This window comes from Oryctolagus cuniculus, chromosome 13, assembly GCF_964237555.1.
Source record: "Oryctolagus cuniculus chromosome 13, mOryCun1.1, whole genome shotgun sequence".
NCBI lineage: Eukaryota > Metazoa > Chordata > Mammalia > Lagomorpha > Leporidae > Oryctolagus > Oryctolagus cuniculus.
Genome location: NC_091444.1, coordinates 101,362,965 through 101,379,967, shown reverse-complemented (window position 1 = coordinate 101,379,967; position 17,003 = coordinate 101,362,965). Strand labels below are relative to the sequence as shown.

Genomic DNA, 17,003 nt, shown 5'->3' with positions numbered 1-17,003 from the left:
GCACTCGACCTTTCGGTCAAGTTCATGAGGCTGATCTGGGAGAGGCTGCCGGAGACTGTTCCCGGCCTCGAGGCGCAAGACTCAGTGAGGCTGTGCATGCTCCCTGCCACCCCCACCTCGGCGTGGAAGGCCTTACCCTCCTGGGCAGCAACGGCTCCGTGTCCAGCAGGTGCAGGCCACCGGTGGAGGCAGATGCCTGGCCGTACTCCTGCTTCCTGCTGAGCCTGTTCTTCCAGTCTTCCTCCCCACTCTTCTTCAGCAGCGCCAGCCTGCAGAGAAAGACGCCAGCCCAGAGACATCAGCACCTGACCCCTCGGCGCACACAGACAGCCCTTCCCCCCACAGGGTCCCAAACGTTTTGGAGTTGGTTGAAAATGCGAAGCTGGACTCTCTCTGGCTTTCCAGATGAAACGTGCACCCTTATGACAGCAAGAGACTGCCTAGGGTTTTCCTCGCCCTTGGGGCTGAGAGCAAAGAAAAAGACAAAAATAATGGTCCCCGAAGTGTCCTCTAGCGACCCCTTCTGGTCACTCGGTGAAACACGTTACATTCCTCAAGCGGTGTAGCGGTAGTTACTTGGCGGAAAATATTGCAGAAATGAATTTAAAAGCCTAAAGCCGTGAAGCCCTGACACTCTTTCAATAGCATACTTTTAGATTAAAGGCCGATGTGACGTATATGTGCATTACTGGGAATATACGCTGAGCCCTATTTTTTTCCTGTGAAGGCGCTGGGTCCTTCCAAACCCATCTTGTTAATACAGAAACGCTTTTTGGCAAACCCATTTGTTAAAATTATTACTCCAACTTTCCCCTTGGGAAAGAAATCTACAAAAAAAGAATCTAATTAGCCAACACTGTCACCTGACCTACTTTAGTTCAACAATGGTGGGACTTGATCCAGTGCTATGAGGATATCAGCCCTCTGAAAGGTTATTCTTGACAAACAGGTGGCTGGTTCAGCTCAGACGGCTTAGGCATTTACATCGGACAAACATGGGGAAGACGAGAGGCAAAAAAGTCATGATGATTGGGGCTGGTGCTATGGCGCAGCAGGTTAAAGCCCTGGTCTGAAGCAACGGCATCCCTTATGGACACCGGTTCTAGTCCCAGCTGCTCCTCTTCCAATCCAGCTCTCTGCTCTGGCCTAGGAAAGCAGTGGAAGATGGCCCAAGTCCTTGAGTCCCTGCACCCACATGGGAGACCTGGAGGAAGCTCCTGACTCCTGGCTTCGGATCAGCACAGCTCCGGCCATTTTGGGAGTGAACCAGCAGATGAAGTCCTCTCTCTCTCTGCCTCTGTGTAACGCCCATGCACACTGCCTTCTGTCTCCAAGGCACAGCACATTTGGATCACGCTCCCTCTTGATCCCAAATTCTGTAATTCCAAGATGTTTAACAATACTCTGTATGCTAACAGGGCTCACTCATGTCCATAAACGCAAAATCCGAATTCTTTTCCATGTTTTAATCTGCAATGCATCTGAGATCGTGGCTAGGATTCGTGTATCTCTTCTCTGATTCGTTGGAACGAGACAGTCTTATTCCAAGGAAAAACAGAATCTCACGAAGTCGAATCATTAAAAGAAGTACTTAGTAGAGGCGTGGTGTGTCGGAGCTTTCGAGGGCTGCAAAGGCTCAACACACGAGACATTCCAAAGGCAGCGGCAGGCCAGGACTTCAGATTTCACTGCAGAAGTCTTTCCGGCTCACACCTGCTGGGCAGGGGCACTCAGCTCATCCACGCTCTGCCTGCAAACCGGGCTCAGAATCAGCCGCTGTCTCTTACCTCCCCTGGGACCCAGACCAGTTATTTTCTATTAAGATTTATTTATTTATTTGACAGGCAGAGAGAGAGAGAGAGAGAGAGAGAGAGAGAGAGAGAGAGAGGTCTTCTGTCTGCTGGTTTTACTCTCCAAATGGTTGCAACAGCCAGGGCTGGGCCGGCTGAAGCCAGGAGCCTGGAACTCCGTCCTGGTCTCCCACATGGGGAGCACAAACCAAGTACTTGGGCCACCTTCTGCTGCCTTCCCAGGCGCATTAACAGGGAGCTGGATCATTAGCAGTTCAGCCAGGACTTGAACCAGCGCTCTGATAGGACATGCCCTCACTGCAGGTGGCAGCTTAACTCACTTGCGCCCCAGCACCGACACCCCCTGCCCCCAGACCAGCTATTATTCATCCACTGGGTTAGACTGGATCCCGTATGATTTCAGAGAATCTTCAAAAATCAAATTCATCCTTGTGAGTTGTCTTTATCAAAAATAATGAGCTATATGGTCTCTGAGGCTCTTCTCGCCAAGAAGTTCCCAAATGTTGCAAGGAGCAAGGACAATGTCGCTCAATAATTCCACGGGTTTCCTTGGTGGCATCGCAGATAGAAGCATCTCGAATCACCTGGTAGGCCAGCAAGTACACTGCTGATGGCCTGGTGATGTCTAAGAACCTAGATATCGCTGTCCCCAGTCTATCAGAAAACACGGGCCGAGTTCCTCTCCAAACCCCTTCAAAGAATTCCTCCCCTTTTTGAAAACCTGAAATTTTGTTTCCAGAGACAACGGAGGAAGCAAATTGTCCATAAGCCACTGTGCTGCCGTTGAGCCCACGTGGCGCTGGGAGCCAGCCTTCAAACCTTCCGTGTGCCTGTCCCGTCCTCGTGGATTTCCTGTGTGGTGCTCCACACGCCGAGGACCCGGGGAGATTTTGGCAAACTTCTCTCTCCTCCAGCCACCTGCCGGGCCGGGGCTGGGGCTGGGGCCGGGGGGCAGAGCGTCTGGTCCTCCAGCGACATCAGTTCCTGCCCGGGCATTCCGAACAGCTGTTGGTGCTTTGAACATCTGCCAGGCCCAAGTGCTGTCTGCAGGGCTGGGAGGTCGCGAGGTGGGCATCTGCTGAGTGTCATCCCGCAAGCTGGGTGAGTGGCCCTGCATTAGCCTATCGACCCCAGGGCCTGCCTGGGCCCAGCATGTCCTGTGCTCGCTGGGCCGCCCGGGCAAGCGCCTGCTCCTCTCTGCCCTCTCGTCTACCAGGGCAGTCTGGTCTGGGAGCTGCGCATGATGGGGACACTTCCTGCAGGCACACAGCAAGTCGGCGCAGGGTCACGCAGGGGACAGGCAGACCTCGCGCCCCCAGCAGTAAACAGTTCAGAAAGACACAGACCGGCTAAGATTGACTACAGCAGAAAAAAGCAAATCAGAGCAGACACAGAACTTCCTCTCCTGAGTCCCAGACGAGAAAACAGATCCAAGGAACCCTCATTCAGGAGGAGGTGAAATAACGGGGTGCAGGGTTAGTGTTTCCCTCTGGAACTCCCCTGCTGAGTATCCTCTATTGTATAAAACACCAGGTGGCCGGCGCTGTGGCATGGAGGGTAAAGCCTCTGCCTGTAGTGCCAGCATCCCTTATGGGTGCCGGTTTGAGTCCCAGCTGCTCCACTTTCCATCCAGCTCTCTGCTGTGGCCTGGGAAAGCAGTAGAAGATGGCCCAAGTGCTTGGGCCCCTGCACCCGTGTGGGAGACCTGGAAGAAGCTCCTGGCTCCTGGCTTCGGATCATCACAGCTCCAGCTGTTGTGGCCAATTGGGGAGTGAACCAGCGGATGGAAGACCTCTCTCTCTCTCTCTCTCTCTTTCTCTCTCTGTCTCTGCCCTCTCTGTAACTCTGCCTTTAAAGTAAATAAATAAATTTTTTTTTAAAGCACACTTCGGCACTTATATGTAAGTGATGCTGGTCTGGTTTCCTGGTGGAAGGGTTCACGCCCCACCAGGCCACCCTGCTTCTCTGATTAAGGACATCACAGTTCTTCTGTCACTTCCATCTTTGGGCCCCTCCCCATGCCTCTTCAGCCCTATAGCTCTAATTTATTGGGAATTTTATTTATTTACATTATTTATCTTGAAAGGCAGAGAGACAGGGAATGCCTCCATTCCCTGGTTCACTCCCCAAATACCTGCAACAGCCAGGCTGAAGCCAAGAGCTGGTGGCTCAACCAGGGTCAACCACAGGGATGGCAGGGACCAGAGGACTTGAGCTCTCACCTGTGCCCCCACCCAGGGTGTGTATTAGCTGGAAGCTGGATACAGGATGCAGGCATCCCCACAGCATCTTTTTTTTTTTTTTATTTTATTTATTTGAAAGACAGAGTTACAGAGAAAGGTAGAGACTGAGAGAGAGGTCTTCCATCCGCTGGTTCACTCCCTGGATGGCCTCAATGGCCAGAGCTGCGTTGATCCGAAGCCAGGAGCTAGGAGCTAGGAGCTTCCTCCAGGTCTCCCACGTGGGTGCAGGGGCCCAAGGACTTGGGCCATCTTCTACTTTCCCAGGCCATAGCAGAGAGCTGGATCGGAAGAGGAGCAGCCGGGACCAGAACCGGCGCCCATATGGGATGCCGGCACTTTAGGCCGGGGCTTTAACCCACTGCGCCACAGCGCCGACCCCCAGGGGCATCTTAACCACTGTACCAAATGCCTGCTAATTTCAAATAAATAAGGAAAAAGTAAACAAGACTTTTTAAAATAATCGCATTAATTAGGGCTGGGATTATGGCATAGTAGGTGAAATCATCGCCTATGATATCGGCATCCCATATTGGAGCCACAGATCGAATCCCAGCTGCTCCACTTCAGATTCACCTCCCAGATAATGCATCTGGGAAAACACTGGAGGGTGGCCCACGTACTTAGGCCCCTGCTCTCCATGTGGGAGGCCTGGAAGGAGTTCCTGGCTCTTGGAGGCTTTGTAGCCATTTAGGGAGTGAACCAGAGGATGGAAGATCTCTCTCTCTCCTCTCTCTCTTCTTGTCTCTCTGTAAGTCTGCCTTCAACTAAATAAAATCTTTTTTTAATTGAAAAACATTCCATTTATTTAATATCTTAAGATCATGTTCAAGAAGCATGGCTTGAAAAATAGAATTTTCATTGTGACGGGGCGTACAGCCTTCGGCAGTCTGAGATCTATCTAGAAAATTCAGTGTGGCCAACACCTGACGAAGCAAGAAAGTTGCAGGCGCTGGGAGGTGCTGAGGGGGCATCAGAGTCAGAACCCGGGGACCAGGCAATGGAGACTCCCAGTCCTGCCAGTCACACCGAGAGGTCGACTGACTTTTCTAGACGCACCCCATCTCTGTCGTATTTTCCCATCACTATCATATCTTTCGCAGCTTAATTCAAGCGTGGCTCTTCAGTCCGGCCTCTTTCTTCTGAAATGAAATAAGGTCTTAGAGTGGTGTGAAACCCAAATGTAAGCTTTCACAGCAACTCTCTGGTGCAAACTTCCCAGTGCAATCCAGAAGTCATCCAATTTACTTCCTGTAAAGCCAAAGGGAGCCCAGATTCGAATCTCTGAGAAGCATATGACACACAGAAGTTTATCTTCATTCCCTCTACACACACGCAGGGTCTTGGAAAAGTTCACGGAAAATCTGTCTTATGGAAAACTGTGCAGGGATTTCAAATTTTTTTTTTTTTTTTTTTTTGGCACCAAAACAAATTTATCTTTTCATTCCACTTTCCATGAACTTTTGGGACTCTCCTTGTATGTTACAAACAGTCACAGTGGTTTGTGCCCCCAGGTATATCCAAAGGCAAAGAGCTGATACCACTAGCTGAACAAAGAAGCTAATGTAAAAAAAAGAAACTGGGACCACAGACAGACAAGGCGAGGAAAAGTCTATTTGTATCTCAGAGGAGGAGAGGAGAAGTCTATTTGTATCTTCCAGGGTCACTCTGTGGGCACCAGCAAACCAACTGCGAGGGGATTCCAGTTCCATCGCAAATCCCTCCCCGTTCCAGAACCATGCGAGGTTGACCGCATATCCCCTCGGGTGGCTAAGTTCACCGTTTTCATCTCGTGGCCACACAACCATGCTGCCCCCTCCCTCCCTCCACACAAAGGCTGCTTCCCAACCCCAAGGTGGTACCTTTCTTTGATAGACATGGTCTTGTTGGGCGACTCCACGGCGGCCCCCTCGGCAGCTGGCGCCTTGATCTCTCCAGCAACGAACATGGCGCACGGGTTCTTATAGCACTTCTCCTGGAGCTGTTCTGGGGAATCCTGCTGCTTCCAGGACGCGGCGGCTGCGGGCGGAGCCACAGCTTTCCCATCAACCGCCTCTGTCTGCTCGTAAGTGGGTTCCCTGAACTCTGGAGACACAGGGAGCCACGTCAGGACGGACCTCCTCTAGGGAAGCGTGCTTCTGGCCGTTAACCCCCAAAAGTGCAGCCCTTGGAGGTCAACCCTGGGTACACGCAGAGTGTCCCACCCACTTGGATTTATGCAAATTGGTAGCACGCTCCACTGGGAGAGAAAAATCAAGACTTCCCAGTGGATCGCCCCACAGAGCGAATGGCTTTGTGACCACCAGCCTGGGCATGCTCAGTCAAGTGGGCTTGACTCCCGCACTGTGGAATGTCTCCACATCTCCAAAACAGTCCTTTTGCATTCCCAATGTGCTATCCTAGCAAACTGAAGCCCTTGCTAGAAGTCACGCGGCCAGCACTTTATGTAAACACAGCGCGCCAGCCTGGCCAGCACGAGTGGGGAAAGAGGGACTGAGCCTGGGTTCAAGTTCTTATTTGGGGGGTGGGGGGGCTCGCCCATCCCTGGCCCTGCTGGGCCATCAGCTTCTCAAAGGGGCCAACACACCAACCAGCGGTGTGAGTTAGGCTAGCTGGCCAGTGCCATCGGAAACCATGATAAAGCTGGGTGACAGAGCTTCAGGCATTTTATTGCCGAAGAACTGATTAATCCACCGAACAGGACGGATTCAGGAAGAAGAGAAGTCTGGGAGAAGAGACTGGTTTTGACCCTTGATACCAGCACTGGGTGTACCCTGCCCTGCAACTGAGTCAAAAGGAATCAAAACCCATGCAACCGATCAAGCAGAAACTAAAAAGCCAGCCAGCCGGTTGCTAAACCCCGAGGGGCAGGCGTCATTTACCTCTTAGCGAAAACTTTCTTCTGGGCAGATCCTCCACATCCACCTTCTCTTCAAAGGGCTGCCTGTCGTTCAAGTCCACGTACCCCTGGGCACTGCTTTTCGCAGTGGAAAATTCCTTCAGTTCCTCACCAAGATGGGCAGTGGCAGGAGCAGCCGGTTCCAGGCTCCCTCTTCTAGGCACTGCATACGGGGGCTCCCTGGGGATGTCCCCTTCCCTGCCTCTGCTCGGGACGGGGTAGGCAGGCTCTGCGCCCTCGCTGGCCCCCACCTTCCTAACACCACTGTCCCCCACCGCCAAAGCCCTGCTGCTCTCCGTCTCTCTGCGTTCTCGCGACATTCCTCTGCTCCCACTCCCCTCCACGGCGGGCTGCCAGGCATGCGGCTTCAGAATGCTCCTCACGGGAGAATCGGCACTTTCCGGCACAGAAGGACACTTGTGCTCAGCGGCACTCAGGATCTCATCCACGGGGGGCTTCGCCCGCAGATCCCCGGCGTACGTGGGAGGCACGGTGGAGGCCACGGTGGACACGGATGTGTTCACGGTAGGCGAGAAAGGGATGAGCTTCCCGCTCTGCACCTGCAAGTTACAAAGCCAAAAAAAAAAAAAAAGTGAGGCACAGAACAATGCTGCCTATCGCAGCTCATTAAACAGTCTGCTGGCCGACAAAGCAGGCAAACAGTGAACGCAGGCTTTTTTCTACTCCCAGATGATTTGCAACAAAGTATAAAAACAAAGAAAAGGGAAGCATACCTGGCCTGGTTGTTTCTTTCTTTATTTTTCCAGGGGTCAACAAACTTCTTACCTCCCCCGCCACGGGTAACACAGCTTACCTGCCTAGCCCCTACTTGGGCACGCACCTGCTCCACCTCTCCCAGGGTGACGGGCTGGGTCTGGTAGCGAGCGTTCATTCGCCTCTGCCTCAGGTCTATTCTGTTGCGGGTCGAAATGGCTTTGGAGACCGGCTGGGACAGTTTGTTAAACAAGGCCAACTTCTCTGCTAAGCTGAGAGTGGAGGAGTCAGGTTCTCCCAGTTCGGCAGCATCTTTGCCCTCGTTCGGCTGGTCCCTGGCTACGGTCTTCTGCTGGGCGGACGCCTGCAACCTAGAAGCAAGCACAAGTCAGGGGCGCCGAGAGAAACAAACAGGAGCCCCCTCCCTGCTCCTTGGATGGATGAGGGGCACTTGGCGTGGCGAAGGGCTGATTTCGTCCCTTTACAGAAACGTAAGACAAGGGCAGGCAGCTGTTTGGGCTGTCAGAGACAGGGCAGCTTGGGGCGGTCCTCACTGTCAATTCTTTGGCGGTTCTCGAATGATTGCTGAACTCTGGATGGCCTATCTCAGGAACTAAAGGCGGCTTAGCTGCTCCTCGTCTCGGGGAGGGAGGGAGGCTGCATTGTTAGCACCAGAGGCTAACAGGCATCCTGAGTGTGACACTGTGGCTCTCTCAGACAGAGATATGGTTCAGAAAGCCGTCTTTATGTTTTTCCATCTTACAAAACTGGGCAGCAATACAGCCACCTGCTAGCAATGGCACCTGTAGCAAAGGCTTTTGCTGTGCACTCGCTGAACACCAACAGTTTGATTTTGAGGATTCTTTCGTCTTTTCCAGGTAGCACAAGGGTACTTCCTCTCTCAAGTTTCTACTAGTTTTTAAAAAGGTACTTGGAGGGGCCAGCGCTGTGGCGTACGGGTAAAGCTGCCACCTGCAGTGCCAGCATCCCATATGGTGCCAGTTCGAGTCCCAGCTGCTCCTCTTCCCATCCAGCTCTCTGCTATGGCCTGGGAAAGCAGTAGAAGAGGGCCCAAGTCCTTGGGTCCCTGCACCCACACGGGAGACCAGGAAGAAGCTCCTGGCTCCTGGCTTTGGATCAGCTCAGCTCTAGCCATTGCGGCCATTTCAGGAATGAACCAGTAGATGGAAGACTTCTCTGTCTGCCTCTCAAATAAATAAATAAATCTTTTTTTTTTTTTTTTTAAAAAGATACTTAGACCTGTAATTATCAGGAGGCTGTAAAGCGGACAAAGTTTCTGAGACTCTGATTAGGTTTCCGGGACGGCATAGCTGTGCCTCGAGCACGTGCGATTCTGAGCGGGCAAGGATATTATGCAGAGCATCACGCCGTCTCTGTGGGCAGGTGTGCAGGGAGGCGGAGACAAGGTAACCTGAGCGCACACTTTTGAGCCTCAGGACACAGAGAGAGAGCGCAACTACACTCTCCTCCGGGCGATGCCGGCTCTCCTCCTCCTGCCCTGCCATTTCACCCCCCACCCTTTTTAAGTCCTATTTGTCTAGCCTTTGCATTTTGGCCCCATGACAGCACAACCAACTGGGTATTGCCATGGCTTAAGGACATAACTTTTTAAAACACCACAATTCAAAACAGAATATAATCATATGCTCTCAATTATTTGCTCAGTTCCAAAATATAACAGCACTGTCTCTCTATAAATTCCAAACAGGAAGGGTTATTTTTAACACATAGGAGGGTCCTTCAAAAAGTTCATGGAATAAAAATGGAATCAAAAGAGAAGTTTATTGCAGTGCGAACGGCTTCTGACATCAACAGCTAATTCTTTCATAATTCACGCTTCCCATGAACTTTGAGAAGATCCCCTCATCCGGATGTCTACGTTTTAAGAAAAGTGAGTCTGAAACCTTCAACACTGATGTTAACGCCCCCATTTCCCTGTTAATTTTCATTAAGCGTCAGTGTTTTTAGACGAAGGATGACATTCTTCAGGGGTCACGGGGATTATGGAAAAACAGGAAGAGAACACACACGGGTGAGTGAGTTAGTGTGACCCTCATGGCAACACAGGATTCAGTGGGTGGACCAGATGTTTCTCATGCAGGCCACTCGCACGTGGACAGGACAGAAACGCCACACATGTCGCAACGACTCACTGTACTGATCAGCTCGTCACACACACACACGACGGGCACTCAGGGCTCTGGGGCACCTCTGCTGCCCGGCTCTGTGGCCCTGGGAGCCCCATGCATCTCTTTCTGTCCAGTACCTGGCAGGTGGCACCGTGCTCCTAGCTACAGTGGGGCTGGGCGGTCTGGCCATTACGGGGTGGGCGACCCCAGCGCAGGAAGCAGGGATAGGATCACTACAAAAGCAACGACCAAAGAAGGAACACGCATAAGGACAGAGAAGGAGACAGGCGTGAAGGAAAGCAACGTCGTAAACTCAGAAAAGGGTCAATTCAAAAACCGGCAAGTGTTTTACTAAAAATGATTCGCTTCGGGGCGGCGGGGCGGGGGAGAGGGCCGTCAGACAGAATCACAAGAGAACTTGAACAGCAATCACCAACTTAGGAAGTCAAATTTAGGATCGATGTCCCGGTTTTAAAAAAAGGAGTTTACAGAAGCTAAAAGTAGCCAGCAGCAGCTCCTACATGTGTTTCGGGACACTGGTCCCGATCTGTCCTCAGATAACTGATCAGCACATCAGAAATAGCCCCTTCCAAGTCTCAAGAGGTGACCGTTTTTCATCCTATTTATTGTTTGGCATCCTTGGAGAGCTGCTTATTTTATATCCGCCACTCAAGCTTTTTTTTTTTTTTAACATGTGGATTTACTAAGAGTGCTTAGTACCAGAATGTACTTATCCACCAATGCACCAAGAAATTGAGGGACCTCTTGGGAAGAGAGTGGAGGCGGGGCCCTCTGGGGATGGGGCTGGCCTGGGTGAGGTGAGGTTTCTTTTGTTCAGGAAGCACGTGCCTGGGTCCGTGGGAAGCACACAACAGTTTGTAAAATACAAACACAGCGGGCCAGCGTTGTGGTGCAGCAGGGGGAGCACGGGTTCGAGTCCCAGCTGCTCCACTTCCCATATGTTTCCTGCCAATGCACCTGGGAAGGCGGCAGAAGATGGCCCCAAAGGTTTGACTCCCTGCCGCCCAATGGGAGACCCAGATGGCATTCTGGGCTCCTGGCATTGGATCAGCCCCTGGCTGTTGTGGCCACTGGGGGAGTGAACCAGCAGATGGAAAACCTCTGTGACTCTACCTGCTGAATAAACAAATAAATCTTTTAAATAAAGCCAAACAAAAAGTTTCCCTTGATTGAAGCAATAATCTTTTATAAAGAAAGATTTTTTTTTGGAGTGGTAGAGTTACAGACAAAGAGAGACAGAGAGAGAGGTCTTCCATCCGTTGGTTCACTCCCCAGATGGCCGCAAGGGTTGGGGCTGGGCCGATCCAAAGCCAGAGCCAGGAGCTTCTTCCGGGTCTCCCATGTGGGTGCAGGGGCCCAAGCACTTGGGCTGTCTTCCACTGCTTTCCCAGGCCATAGCAAAGAGCTGGACTGGAAGTGGAGCAGCTGGGATTTGAACCGGTGGCCACATGGGATGCCAGTGCGGTAGGTGGCGGTTTTACCTGCTACACCACAGCACTGGTCCCTGAAGCAATGATCTTTAAATGACTCCTTTGGGAAGTTAATTTTGAATGCATTTGAAGATACAATGATACTTTAAAAAGTCTGTGGGAAAATGGGATTCCAAAATAAGCTTATTTTGGTGTCAAAAATGTTGAAATGCAGGCATAGGGTTTTCATAATGTGCGTTTTCCATGAACTTTTGGAAGACATCTGATATGCATGGATTTAAAACAGTTTTGCAACAAAATGAGCTTAGGTTTTAATTCCATTTTCCATCAACTATTTGAAGTAGCTTTGTGTAACTCAAAACGGAAGCTTGGTGCATTTTCAAACTGCCAATTAATCTGAAAACATTTCTGGCGATTATCTGAAAACAAAACGAACCTCTTTTAGATTCCTAGTGCAGCATCTATAGCCGAAATGAGAAGATCTGATCAGAAATAAGGCAGGAGACAGTGGGGAGTGGACGGAGAGACCAGCTAGGGACCGATAAGGGTTGACACCGGGTTCACTGTGATTCATCCGCTTTCAAGGTTTAATTTTTCTCGCGGTGAAAGAGATTTTAGAAGGAAAATGCATGGATAAAAACAAGTCCACAACCTCCCCACCATGATCTTCCAGAAGCTTCCATGAGTGGAAAGTCTATCAAGAGACTGCAGCTAAGCCATCCCGACCTACCAACTCCTCTGTGGCTTCCCCGCCTGCACCAGCCCAGCGCAGAGCGCCCCTCCCCGCACCCGGGTGGGCGGGACTTACGTGGCCGCGATGACCACCTCCTCGGTGGTGACCGGCTGCGTGCGGGACCGGTCCTGCAGGCGCCGCAGCCGCTGCTCCACCGCGGCGTTCCGGGAGCGTCGCTTGGGAACCTGTGGCTCTTCGAAGGACTTCTCCATTTCCTGCAGTCGGAGACGGAGACGCGTGCGATCCTTACACGCTCAAGAAGAAGAGAAACGGGGTGCGGGTGCGGGTGGGGGGCAGCCAGGGGGGTCCTGCTCTCCATGGGCGAGACCCAGTGCCACCGGCGGGAGTGGCAGGGTGGGCTCCTAGTCACCGCACAGGAAGAGAAGAGCCCCAAGGGGCTGGAGCCTGCGTGCTCGCTGCTCACCCCCGCCTCGGTGGGGCACACCTGGCACGCAGGTGCGCACACCTTACCCTGAACAGGAGTCTCTTGGCAGCCACACTCAGCTTGGCCCGTTCATCCACCTTCTCTTCATCTGTGAAATGAAGCCACAAGGGAGACAGCATCATTAGAAACACGGAAGACACGACTCTGAAGACTTGCCCGCAGCTGACCTGGTCAGAACCGGCGTGGTCACATCGTCACTGGCAGTATCTTCCCTCCCAGAGAGCCCATGGCAATGGACAGCCAACCACACCCAACCCCACACAGACGGTGGATTTCCACCGCAGAGCTGTACTGAGAGCTAAGAAAAGACTTGGTGGAAGCAACTTCTCTTCTTCGTGTGCACCACCGGAACCTGAAAAACCTACTTCTTTGGTTCCAATCAGTTGATTTCTTTTTTCTTTTCTTTCTTTTTTTTTTTCTCTTTTTTTGACAGGCAGAGTGGACAGTGAGAGAGAGAGACAGAGAGAAAGGTCTTCCTTTGCCATTGGTTCACCCTCCAATAGCCGCCGCGGCCGGCGCACTGCGGCTGGCGCACCGCGCTGATCCGATGGAAGGAGCCAGGTGCTTCTCCTGGTCTCCCATGGGGTGCAGAGCCCAAGCACTTGGGCCATCCTCCACTGCACTCCCAGGCCACAGCAGAGAGCTGGCCTGGAAGAGGGGCAACCGGGACAGAATCCAGCGCCCCGACTGGGACTAGAACCCGGTGTGCCGGCGCCGCAAGGCGGAGGATTAGCCTAGTGAGCCGCGGTGCCGGCCATCTTTTTTCTTTTTTAATATTTTCACTCCAGGTTTAACCACCTCTGCTCAAAAATCAAGGCAAAGTGATTTGAGAAATTCCCACCAGGTTTGATGATATTCACAGAAAGATTAACTTGCAGCAAAGTAAGAAATCGATGCTCTCTCTAATCGTCTCTCAAATGGCAAACGCTTTTTCTGTTCCATCTAATCTAGATGAGGGTAGACGGCATAATGGAAGGAAACAGGTACTCGCCTTCTACAGTTGGCACTTCTGAATTTGAAGTACACCTAGGAAAGACAGCAGCAAACAAGAAGAAACCGTTAGCTGATGCGAGTTGACGTTCCAAATAAAACAGTATCTTAAATGCAAAAAGGGCAATGCAGTCAGGTTATCTGAATGAACAAACGCACAGGAAGAACCAAGTACACCAGCCTCACCCTGGTGGTAGTTGTGAGTACACATGGATGGTTGTTAACCGACACTGGCATTGTGTGTGTGTGCACAACCCCACTCCAGTGCACTCCTCACGGAGAAAAAGCCAGGGTCCAGAACAAGTCATTCAACACGAGTGATCATTAATGCTTAGCCACACCTTATTTCTATTAGGAGAATGTGACATTAAAAACTCAATACAAGTAGGGACTTATCGTAAAATGAATATTCAATAAAATTCCTTAGTTATTTTCACTGTGAGATCCGGTGACGACACAGTTCCAGTTTTAATTTAACAAGAGCATAAAGGGGAAAAAAAAAGTCAATGAAGAAAAGTAACGCTTCTTGCTTTCCTACCATCCGAATGCAACAGCGTCATCAAGGCCAATGCTGTTTGGAAGTACGCGTGAAGAAGCCAAGCAAATATGCCTTACAGATCAGCTGGAAGAACTACAGAACCACCAGCATCCTCTCCAGACAGCACTGACACCCACGGAGGAAAGCCCTGCTCTCTCCGGCGCGCTCCCAGCCTACGGCACAGAGACCCACGCCTACCTATCCGACTCCTTGCGCTCTGCTGACGTTATGGGTTGAGTTCTAAATCTCTCAGAAGTTTTTCTACTTTCACCCGGAGAAAAGTAGCGTCTTGGTTTCCGGGACCCTCTCTCCCGTTCCACGCCGGCGGGCGAGCTAGCTCCTCTGGTTGACCTCTCCGCCCGGGCAGGGCTTTGAGAATCCCAGGGCACGGAGGACAGAGCGGGGCAGGGGGAGAGAAGAGGAAGACAGAGAGGAGAAGAAAGCTGAGGTTTCTGTATCTCAACGAGGCCAGGCAGAGACCCCGCTGCACCCCTCGCCATGCCTCTCACCACGCACAGGGGAGGTGCCGCAAGCCCACCACCCCCTCTTCAAACTCCCCATTAGTAGGCAGAAGCAGATGGTAGTGTTGGAGCTACTTCCTGCACCTGCCCTGCACACACTTGCGAGCTAAGCTAACAGATTCAACGCAGGACACGACACAGGCTGAGGCTGACAAGTGCACAGTTCTGCAAGGGACGTGCAAGTGACACACGGTGAGAGCGTCGGGGACATCACCTACAGTTCGCTTTTCTTGCTGGCACTGGCCGACTCCAGAAACATGTTTCGGAGCTGGGCGACAGAGACCTTGGTGTCCAACAGGCCGAGTTCGGCACAGGGCCCTTCGGCCTTGGAACTCTGCGGCTCCAGCCCTCGCCTGGGCGCTGGGTCTCTGCCCTGGAAGGCTTGGAGCTGAGCCGGGCCCGTGAAGTCGGACAGCGAGCGCGTGCGGACCCGGTGCTTCCTCGCAGACGCCTCCTGTGTGCGGCCGGCTGGCTGGGCGTCTGGGGACGTGGGCTTGCTCTGAACGTACAAGACCACCTCGCTCCGGGCCGTTCTCTCAGGGGGCTGGCGCTCAGCGGCAGGGGGCGGCGGCAGGCTTTCTAGATCATTCTGATGCTCCAAGGTGACTGCGCCAGGGGCCGGCTTTGCAGGGTCCTCCAGTGCAGAGAGCGCTTCCGGGCCCCTCTCCGGCCCGCTGTCTTCCAAGGTCAAGAGCGTTTTCCGGCTCTGCCCGAGGGTATCCTCTTTCCCGCTCTGCCTGAGCGTATCTTCGTCTGCTTCAGACTCACAGACTTGGAGTGTGGCGACGCCCTTCCTCTCCCCTTCCAGAACCTTCAAGGCGGGAGGCCTGGAGACGCTCTGGGCAGCCGATCCCGCCCAGCTGCACTCAGATCCGCTCTCTGGGGCTTCCGAGGTGGCCAGCTGGGCGGTGTGGCCGGGATCTGCCGGCTGGATGCAGCCTCGCATGGGCTGTCGGGCGGAGCCAGCCACCCTGCTGGCCACCCTGTCAAAGGCCGAGTGTTCTGACGGAAAGGAAAGGTACTGGCCTGGCACTGGCTGGTGTCTCCTCTGAGACAGGGCCTCTGAGGCATGGTCGGGGCTGCTGCGGGCACTCTCCTCTTTCACCAGCTTTTCTCTAACCTTAACTCTTGAAGAGAGAAAAAGGATTTAAGTTGCAGAGTTCAAGGAACCACGTCGTGGGGCGACAGCATGCGAGGGCCACGGATTATCAGCAGGTGGAAATTGACCCCAGAGAGAGCAGCGCTTGTGGGAAGGCACGTTGGGGACTAATGCCAGAAGCCCCCACCTTGCCAGGAGGATGACTGATCTGTTTACTTGAAAGAGGAGAGAGACAGGGTGCTCCCATTGACTGCTCACTCCCCAGACGCCCAGAATGGCAGGTTTGGAGGCTGGGCTGAAGCTGGGAGCCAGGATTTCAATCCAGGTCTCCTATGTGGGTGGTAGGATCCCAACTACTTGAGCCGCCACCTGGCCTCCCAGGGTCTGCATGAGCAGGACGCTGGAACTGGGAGCCAGAGGTGGGTAACAAATCCAGGTACCGCAGTGCGGGTCCAGGAAGAGCCCCCTCCCAAAACAAGGACCTCGAGTTAAATTTCCAGACTCGCGTTCGGACGCCCACACGGTGCACAAGCTGACTACGGCTTACAGAGCTGCACAGGGGTCAGTTGCTGTCCCGGGGGGCGACCCGGTCCCTTCTGACTGCATAAATAATCCAAAGCCAGAGAAACATTCATTCAAACACCCCGCTGGAGAAGAGGAATGAGGCAGGTGCCCGCCTGGGTCTGTCAGTTTCCCACACGCAGAGCTATGTGGGGGGGTCGCAGGCATGCATGCACCTGTGGACGGAACACCGTCATCTCCTGTCTCCTGCGGAGGAGTGCGTTCTATCAGGCTCTGTGCACTTTAGCAGGCTCAAGATGCAACAACAGTCACCTCTCTTCCGAAGCATTCCCAAGCTTTGCATGCATTCGTGTCTAAGACACGCAGGGCCACTGTGGACACCATTGCTGACAACTGTAGCACCAAAACAAGGTTAGAGAAAAGGTGTCTTGGATGCGTTCATGACCATCCCCTACCCCTCACCACCTTAGCTAAGAACTAGTCTACTAGCTGTTCCTAGAGTCTTTAAACACCTGAGCGCAGACCTGAAATGCATTTCAAAGTGACAGATACATGTCCCGTCCTGGAGCTCTGGCTGTGGGGGTCCCAGGAGACCTCAGTTCAAATCCTGCCTCGGCCACGTCGTGGCAACATCTCTGCTATTCCCTTCTATGGGGACATGGTGACACAGGTGTCGCGATCTCTGCAAAGCACGTGACTTCTGTCCCTGCTACCTCATTCTGACTTTTGCTTTTTGAGACACTGCGGGGCGAGAACGCAGAAGCCACCCAGCCAGTTTGGGGACGGGTTACTGATTGCGGATGAAGCTAAGGCCACGAAGAATGCTTTTCTGAGTGGGACACGTGACCTCACGGGGCGGGAGGTGGTGTGTGGGGGGTGGGGGTGGGGAG

At 52.8% G+C, this 17,003-nt stretch overlaps 1 protein-coding gene across 21 annotated transcripts in view; it reads right to left on the bottom strand.

The window, feature by feature from the left end:
* SVIL (supervillin) overlaps positions 1–17,003 on the bottom strand; it is a 202,420-nt gene that overhangs the window by 43,638 nt on the left and 141,779 nt on the right. For 16 of the 21 annotated variants that reach the window (XR_011381724.1, XM_051821616.2, XM_051821617.2 and 13 more), the window contains 10 exons: positions 14,711–15,619; positions 14,170–14,340; positions 13,435–13,469; positions 12,470–12,531; positions 12,074–12,213; positions 9,952–10,047; positions 7,792–8,035; positions 6,934–7,510; positions 5,914–6,136; positions 137–269 (listed from right to left, as the gene is read on the bottom strand). Coding sequence is in view for 20 of the 21 variants with exons in the window: in XM_051821616.2 (XP_051677576.2) it covers positions 137–269; positions 5,914–6,136; positions 6,934–7,510; positions 7,792–8,035; positions 9,952–10,047; positions 12,074–12,213; positions 12,470–12,531; positions 13,435–13,469; positions 14,170–14,340; positions 14,711–15,619 (2,590 nt within the window). In the remaining variant the exon portion in view is untranslated. The remainder of the gene's footprint in view (positions 1–136; positions 270–5,913; positions 6,137–6,933; positions 7,511–7,791; positions 8,036–9,951; positions 10,048–12,073; positions 12,214–12,469; positions 12,532–13,434; positions 13,470–14,169; positions 14,341–14,710; positions 15,620–17,003) is intronic. The other 5 variants (XM_051821605.2, XM_070056063.1, XM_051821623.2 and 2 more) reach the window with 3 other exon arrangements.